General features: G+C 40.3%; 1 protein-coding gene across 1 annotated transcript in view; it reads right to left on the bottom strand.

The window, feature by feature from the left end:
- LOC123974086 (vang-like protein 1) overlaps positions 1-4,967 on the bottom strand; it is an 18,265-nt gene extending 13,298 nt beyond the window's left edge. Inside the window, exon 1 of the mRNA XM_046054523.1 lies at positions 4,860-4,967. Coding sequence (XP_045910479.1) covers positions 4,860-4,967 — 108 coding nt within the window. The remainder of the gene's footprint in view (positions 1-4,859) is intronic.
- Between the last annotated feature and the right edge of the window lie 4,378 nt (positions 4,968-9,345).

The raw sequence follows: 9,345 nt of genomic DNA, 5'->3' as shown, positions 1-9,345 counted from the left end.
AAAAAGTACCTGGAAGCAGGTACAGGTACAACATTTCTACAATGGAAAACCAAACAAAGGCGAGTCGAGCCAAAGGGCCTCCGCTCAGACTAGCTTGGTTTGAGGGCGTGCCTGTCCCCGCTAGCCGCTTGGCAAGCTTTATGACGCGTTTTCATTGTGACGTCACAAGTAAAGAAAGTGAAGGGCTGGACTACAAACGAGCTGTTTTCAAGCAGTTCAGAGCAGAGCTTTCTGTGGGAGATGGGAGCTCCCTTTTGGCTGGCCTTTGGGCTTTTTCAGTTTGCAAACCTGTTACATGCACAAAAAAGATATATAACTCAATAAAGGAGAGGGAAAAAGCCAAAAATCATAATACCACCTCTTTAATGTGGGTAAAAAAAACCTGACTTGCTGCGTGGAAAATAAGCTCAAGTCAATCTGCATGCCCATTTTGAGCTAGACCAGTCTGTCAGGACCAAAAAGGTCAAGACTAGGCTGAAAGCAGATGCTGTTCCACCATCTTTGTGCATTGTCCTCAAACCTGTAAATATTAAAGTCTTAGCTGCTGATCAAAGCTATACTTTTAAAAGTGAGACAGATGTAATAAGTATTAACTCCTAAAACGTATTATTTCTTATTTTGAAGTCGTAAAATATTATTTTGAATAAATATTACATTAATCATCATCAGATCGAAAAAGCTTCGAACGAAAAAGCTTCACAAAAGCCATTATTATACATGTGGTGCTTCCTCCTCTACCTCGCTATCATCTACTCACAAATTCCCTTTCTTACACCTGAAATCCACAGGACTGCGAACTCTCTTCTGAGTAATGTGCATACAATTTGTCCGAGCGGACACAGTGGGGAAAGAGATGGAGGGACTGAGTTGTGGGGCAGTTGCGCTGTAGAGTGCCAGAAACCATAATGAAAAGAACAGAAAGTTGTGAACACTTGTCACAGGGATGCCAACTTTTCATTTTAGTTTGGAGTGAGATTTGGAGGTCGGCTCGTTTTAGGCCTTCTGTGTCATATCCCACTGAAGGGGTCGTGATCATCGCTCTTTAATCCTCAGGCATTTTGTTTTAAAAGTTCAACAGCCACATGTATGTGCAGATGAAAAGCCAAGTCATTAATCATGGTCAGATCAGTGTGATCAAGATACTTGCCAACCTCCAGACATGATAGCCTTAATTCTGACCAAACCTTAGCATGTATTGGGGAGTCTTCCCCCACAGAATCTATGTGTCACACCAGAGACAGTATTTTTTTTTTATTCTAGAGAATGTATGGAATATTAAAGTTCATAATATGCAAGAGCATAGGTTTTCCTTTAGCAATGGAGGAGCCACTTAATGTAAATCCGTATTTGTTGTATTTATTTGTCTTTGTTTGGGGAAGTTCCTCTTTAAATGTGGCACCTTTTCACCTGAAGGATAAATTAGTTAATTTTAATTCAGTTAGAAACTCCTGGACTGAATGTTCAAAACTTTTTGCTTCTATCCCACATATCTGTGTAATCGGACATGTCCAGAAAGATTTATATGAGAATAATGTCATCATTTAATCACAATGTTTCAAAATCTCCCACCCTATAATCTGCTATTCATTCATTACTCTGCTGATATGATAGAACCCCAGACAGACAGACAGACAGACACAGAACCCATTTGGGACTGTATAGATGAGACCTGTGCAAAACGAAACTAAGTGAAAACAATTCACCACTTATCCACACGTTAACTTCGGCAGCTCTGTGCAGCTCACATTCCCAACAGAGCAGGGCTGCGCTTCAGCTTACACATTTTTATATTGCAAAACCGTATGTTAGCCGGTCACAAACTGTCTGCCACTCCCTGCGCAAAGCGCGTTTGCTTGATTCCTGCCACAGTGTCCGCCGGTGTTGCATCAGTTAGGTGGAGTGTAATTGCGCCAAGTCGACGCTATCAGTTATAGGCAAGAACCAGCTCTGTGAAATTGAGGGATCCTTAGAGTCCAACCAAGAAATGGAACAACCTAAACAAAACCCAGCAGGATGAATTGGCGATCCAAGTTGGAAATAATTGGATTAATCACTTTTTAGCGAATTATATAGTAATATTACAAAAAATTATTAAAACACCAAATAATCTATGCAGAGCAGAGCTCGGCCAATACCCCCTCTTACTAAAAATACAGAAAAGATCAATTCAATTTTACAATCACTTGAAATCAGTTAACCCCCAGACATACCATCACAAAGCCTAACATACCAGGAGCTGAAACCAGAGAAGAGTCCCCTCAGCCAGCTGGTCCTGAGGCTCTCTGCAGTAATAAGTCCCCAACAGCCTCAGGACAGCAACGCCAACTCAAGCAGACCAAACCAAATTATCAGCAAGCAGAAAGAAAAATATACTGAATACTGGAAAAAAACAACTAAAACACAAAGTAAATTCCAATCTTATCTGACCCTAAAAAGAGAATTTACACTGGCAAATTACCTGAGCACAATAAAATGTTAAACTAAAAAAACAAGAGGAGAGACTCTGCTCCCAGTGTGACAGAGGACAGGTAGAGAAAGAGCTGCACTTTCTAACCTCATGCTCTAAATATAAAACACTTAGACAAAAACACTTTGCAAACATTTTCCAAATATACCCCAAATTCGAATTTATATCACACACACTCCTCTATTTACTGGAAGAAATGCCCAAATGTCAAATAATTGCTGCAAAATATATTTCATCACGCTATGAACTGAGGACAACCAGTGGAAACTTAGACTAATAAATAATTGTTCTAATTTTCAAATTATTATAATTTTGATTGTTTGATATTTTAGTAGTTGTTGTGTTTTTAAATCTTACATTTGATACAGTTTTTTTTATTCTTTTTTTTTATAAACTAATTAATTTTATTTGATTTTTTTTGCCTATTAATATACACACCTACGGTTGTATCTATTTATTTTTAAAAAAAAATTTAACACACGTTACTGTGTCATTTACTTAGTTTATCTTAATTTATCTTAATTTTTAATGTATTATTATTTTTTATTTTTTTAACACACACATGTTACTGTGTCATTTACTTAGTTTATTTTAATTAAAAAAAAAATTTTTTTTAAACACACACGCTTACTGTTTTATTTTCTTATTTTAATTTAATATATTATTTTTATTGTCTAACATACTAACACAACGCTTATTGTTTTACTTATTTACTTTTTTCTAATATTTATTTTTACAGAATTTTTATATTTTATTTCTTTTGTATTGTTACGACCCCGGCTCTCAGGCCGCAACAAAGAAGGAGGATGCAACTCAGGTTTAACAAAGATTGACATAAATTTATTTAAAACAAAAGAACAATGTGGCAGAGCGGTGTGGAAGGCACAAGCACGACACTGGCGTCCGGGCAGGCAGGCCTAATAGGTTGGGCTCACTGGCCAGGTGCTCCCAATCTCCTTAATTGCCTGCAGGGAGAACCACAGACAGCACACAGTACAGAGGCCCAACACGAAGACCTCTCGAGGCAGTCATGCAATACGCATGAGCGCCTTTTTAGTTGGAGGCGGGGCATAGTCATCAATAGCCTATACTTTTGCCTGCACTGGACACACTCTCCCTTGCCCCACTACACGGCCCAAATAAGTGACTGTAGCCTTCGCAAACTCGCACTTGGCCAGATTAACAGTCAACTGTGCGTGAGCCAAGCGGTCAAACAACCTCTTAATGCGGTCAAGGTGACCATCCCAATCATTAGAAAAAATAACTACATCATCCAAATACACAGAACACCCATCCAAATCTCCAACAATCCTGTTCATCAGGCGCTGAAAGGTCGCTCGGGTGTTCCGCAAACCAAACGGCATCACTGCATATGTATACAAACCAGTAGGTGTAATAAATGCAGCAATCTCTCGGACTCTTTCTGGCAAAGGGACCTGCCAGTAGCCTTTCAATAGATCAAACTTAATCACAAACCTAGCAGACCCCACTTGGTCAATGCAGTCTTCAAAATGGGGAAGCGGAAAACAGTCTGGTTTTGTGACATTGTTTACCTTCCTAAAGTCTGTACAAAATCTGGGAGTGTTACTGGACTTTGGCACAAGCAGACAAGGTGGAATTGGAGGGCTCCTCAAAACTGTTCTCCAGCATACACTTAACCTCAGCATCCAAATGTTTATGTTTCTCCGGGTGAACACGATAAAACCTCTGCTTAATCGGTTTACAATCCCCAACAGATATCATGCTCAACCAAATGTGTGCAGGTAGGGGTATCTCCAAAAAGACATGGATATTGCTTGATCAGGTCAGCTAACTGGCTACGCAGAGACTCCTCTAAATGGCTTAACAAGCCATACAGATTCTGCATAGACTCTGAGTTCTTAAGCTGACCATATAGAACCGCTTCATCTGGGCCTAACAAATCCTCCTCCCCTTGACCTATCACAGCCTGATTGGACACAGATACAGACAAGCAAGCTGAATGCACATCAGAATGCTGTGCTTCAACTGACTGCTCTACACAAGCATAGTATGGTTTTAGTAAGTTGACATGACAGAGCTGAGTAGAAGATCTACGACTGGGAGTAGCAATCACATATTTCTGGTCTGACACCTTTTCCACCACTGAGTATGGCCCTGAAAACTTTGCCTGAAATGGAGAAGTAACAATGGGCAACAAAGCAAGCACCTGATCTCCAGGCAGAAAGTCACAATCCTCAACTCCGCGGCCATAAAGTTTTTTCATTTTGTCCTGTGCAGACGCCAAATTGTTTTTAACCACTTCCTGGGCTTTATAAAGCCTATACCGAAAACCATTTACATAGTCAAGAAGGTTGTGCAGCGGCTGGACCTCTTTCCATTTATCCTGCAGTAGTGCTAAAGGATCCCATACCTTATGGCCAAAAACAAGATCATTAGGGCTAAACCCTGTACTCTCCTGGACCACCTCTCTGGCAGCCAACAGCAACCATGGCAGACCCTCTTCCCAGTCTCTGTTCATCTGTATACAAAATGCACGCAACATGGATTTAAGAGTTTGATGAAAACGCTCCAAGGCACCTTGGCTCTGGGCGTGATAAGCAGACGCCTGATTGTGCTCAATGTGCAACTGCTTTAAAACCTGTGCAAATAAGTGTGACAAAAAAGTGGAGCCCTGATCAGACTGAATGACTCTGGGGACACCAAAGATGGAAATAAACTGTTATAATGCACGTACCACAGACTTGGCTGTAATTGTGCTAAAAGGAAACGCAGCTGGATACCTTGTGCTCTGGCACATCACTGTTAGTAGATAACTCGCACCCCCTTTAGATGGCGGCAATGGGCCCACACAATCATCATGATGATCAGATGTTCAAAAGACTGACCTATAGCTGGTATTGGACACAGCGGAACGAGTTTTAAACTCTGATTGGCTTTGCTGGTTAACTGGCATGACTTTAAATAAGCAAAAACCTCCCTCTTTAGTCTCCAACTTCATACATAACACTAGTTTTTGCTGCTCAAAATTCAAACCAGATCCAAGAGACACAACTGAGTTGGACGAACCCTCAGTACCTGCGGAAAACTGACCCTCCGAGGTGCCCAGCACTTTCATCTTTAACAAATAAATTTTTAAATTTGCTTTCTATGTCCTTGATCCTCTTATCGCCAACATCAACCTTGTAATAGTCAGCAGTTTTAACCAACTCATCCTTTGAACACTCTTCTAGAAACTCCTCGGCTGGTGCCTCAACAAATGCCTTTACTACGTCATCCATAATTTATCAGACATTCGCAACCACAGACAAAATGAGAATGCACAGTGCAAGGACCCACCAGTGTGCGCAAAAGGCCGACGTAGCCTCCAAATGGAGCTTCCCCGCTAGGTAACTACCTAACCTGGAATCTTATTACATAACTCCCCCCTAGTCTTCATGAGGTGTGGCAGTGGGTACTTACGCACCATCAGCCCGCTGGCCCGAGTGAAGCAACTGGTAAACTAGCAACCATCCTGGAACCACGGATGTGCTCCCGAGCAAATTCTGAGGGAAAAGGGAAAAAGGAAGCTCTAACGCGGTACCCCAGCACTACAAGCCCCCCCGATGAAACCCAAAGGGGAGACGCTGCTGTATCTACCAGGGGAAACACTCCTACAGGTAACGAACGCACACAGGTGGATTTACACTTACCTTCTCATATCTCCGTAAACATCCGCAGTCCAAGACAGCCAAAAAAAATAAATAAAAAAAACACCCCACCAGCTCCTTAACCACAATCACAAACAATGCTTTTTAAGTGTAATTAAACCTACCAGAATTCAAAAACGGACGAGCCCCCAATTTCTTAGGCCCCCGGCTCTCAGGCCGCAACAAAGAAGGAGGATGCAACTCAGGTTTAAGATTAACATAAATTTAATTAAAACAAAACAGGCATGTGATTGGCAAAGGGCAAAAAAGCAGGAAAATATAGGCTACTGAGACCTCCCGACACCCCTATCAAACTGGCGGCAGCTCTATTAAACATGGATGGTAAAGCAGGACCCACAACAATAAGTTCTTTGGTGGATGTGTTGCAGTGGAAATCACTAATCTAATCCACTGCTCTTTCTCTATAATAATTATTATTTTGTATTCATTTTTTTTTTTTTTTTTACCAAACTTTAACAGCTAAATGTGCAACATGAAATAGCTAATTGAGTCTATAACTAAATAATATAACTACTAACTTTCAAATTAGTTCAGTAGAAGTTAATAGGTTATTTTTAATGAATAAGAGACAGCAGCAAAGGTTGTCGTTGTTTAAGAACTGGTGGCCTTACTAAGATTATTCAGGAAACTCGCGCCAGTTACACAGAACCCGTTGCCATGGTTACGTCTTGGAGCGCTTGTTTGCCTGTCTGTAGATCAGCGCAGAGTGACCCCGCGGATCAAAGCGTATAAAAAGGCTTTATTACAACCATTCACAAGAATTTTTGTATAACTTGCCAAAACCTTTAAAATAAGGACGACTTTAAAAGCAACCATTCATAGAGCAAAGTGTAACCTATTTAGCCTTTATGATTGATCAATCGACAACAAAGTCAAAGTAGGCTAAACATTAGACATAGCCTATAACAGGCAATAATCAAAATATACCCAATTTATCCGATCCTTATTGTCAAGTCAGTGTTGGGCACGGACGACAATGTTCTTTGCATCTTAGACTGTCACACAATAGCAATAACGTTACTTACAGCTGTCGAAAAAACCTCTCTCTCCCTGTTCTCCAGTCTTCCTTGCCGTGACAGTATTAACACACACACACAAACACAACTTTTGCTGTGTGATTTGCGTGAGTCTCAAGAATGAACCAGTCTCAAGCTCAATGCGTGAGAGTTGGCAGCTCTTGCTTGTCATAATTCGGGAGAAATGTAACCCATGAGAGGACAATAAAAAACGAGAGTCTCACATGAGCTAACCGGAGCTAACCTCTGTTTATTCCTTGTTGACTTCTGTAGCCTGCAACAGCGTGCTGCGTGTGACATTGTGTTATTCTTCTGCGCATGTGGGTCACTTTCAGGCAACGGACAGTTCACACTGGAGTCTGAAATGGGACACATTTAAACAATAATGTCAACTGTCACACAAAACAAAAAAAGTGCTGTGAAGAAGGTAGTAGAAGCACGAAAATGACAATGCCACATGTTAATAACAAGTCAATAACGTGTGGCAGACTGCACGCTCCGCTGCTGAAACGCTTCTGAGATGCTTCCAGTGGACTTTGACGTCGGCCTATGGACGCAAAACCATAGCGCAGCCGTGACGTGCCGTAGCCGGAGCACTGTTGGTTGTATGGAGAGAAATAGTGTTTTGAAGAAAACTCCCAATAAAAGTGAACATATAAACAGTCAATGTGGCCAAATCATGGACATTCGCGTGATATATTTTTTTAAAATTGTGTAATTGCTGTTAGTTAATTTTTTTTCCCCATCAAATTTACAGTTACAGTTGTATTCCAGGTGTATCAGAAGATATTCTGTTGCATTATAATGAGTTGGATGATGGTTTTAATGGTGATATTAAAATATAGATTTTAAACCAGGCGAGGATGAAAATATCATATTTTCCTTTATTGCAACTCCATTTACTCTTTAATAGAAAAATAAATAGGTTCATTTACAGTTGATTCATATTCCTTAGCTTAGCTGACCTATCAATGGAGACCAGTGTAGTGTACAATATATGTGCATTTTGTTCGGACACCACACCAGAATTATGCATCTAGGCCTAATGGTTGAGCAGTTATTACTGATTTATTTTGGGTATGTTATTTTAGGTGTTTTTCCTGGAAATAGGTGGAGGGTTAAAGTAATTTGACTAAAAACGTTTCACTTGAACTAGGATCATTACATTAACTTAATAAAAGCCTTGTGCCTTAAAATAAGTATAACAACATTGGTAAAACAGGCTTATACTGATACTAAGCCTATTCCTCCGACTTATAGCCTACTTATCAGCCCTTTTTCAAAAATTACCATTAAATTCAGAACAGTGGAATATATTTACATTTTGACAGCAACAGTAGTGTTTACAACAGCTCAGCTACAATAAAAACTCAATGACTGGAAATAAATATAGAAATGTCAGTTCCAATGTAAAATAAATAATATTCCTGACATCAAAGTAAAGAGTGAAGAAGAAATGGCCCTATTAGATTTCAGGAAAATGTATGAAATATCTCTAGTCACAGATCACCTCCAGTAGTATCAGCAACAAAACAACAACAGCAGCAGCAGCAGCAGCAGCAGCATCCCCAGCAACCCCAGCAACCCCTCTACAGCAACTGTTCTGTTATGTCAGTCCACAGTGTTTTAAAGCTAGAGCTGGGTATTTCCAGTATTCCCGTATCGATACAGAAGCATCTGTATATGCGTATCAGCAAGGAATACATAACGATATATTTCTATATCAATATTTTGAGAACAGCCCTATTTAAATCCTTGTTCCATGTGCCCTTTTTATACTTTGGCAACCTGCCCTTCCAAAGGTCTCTGCGAGGCCCTGTGTGGTGTGCTTGCATGCATGTGAGCATTTGTAGCGTAGTTATTCCCTAATCCCTCCTCCTCATGGTGTCTTGATAGATGGGATTTAGGACTGATTTTGGTCCCAGATGTGTGCCAGCTCATGTCTGCCTTTGATGTTCATTGCCGAGTCTATTTTTTAATTTTTTTTTAAAGGGCAACATTCGTGAATGTGCTTTACCGCAGGCAAATGTTTCTTTAGAGCAAAGTAATGTAAAGGAAAACAGAGCTGGAAACCAGTAACAGTAGAGTGAGAAGATCACTCAGCCACATCTGCTTCATGTGGTTTGAAGACATCAAGAGTGGCACACAATTTTTAAAACATCTTGTACACAGA

Source organism: Micropterus dolomieu, linkage group LG07 (assembly GCF_021292245.1).
Source record: "Micropterus dolomieu isolate WLL.071019.BEF.003 ecotype Adirondacks linkage group LG07, ASM2129224v1, whole genome shotgun sequence".
Taxonomy (NCBI): Eukaryota; Metazoa; Chordata; class Actinopteri; order Centrarchiformes; family Centrarchidae; genus Micropterus; species Micropterus dolomieu.
This window is presented reverse-complemented; position numbering and strand designations above follow the sequence as displayed.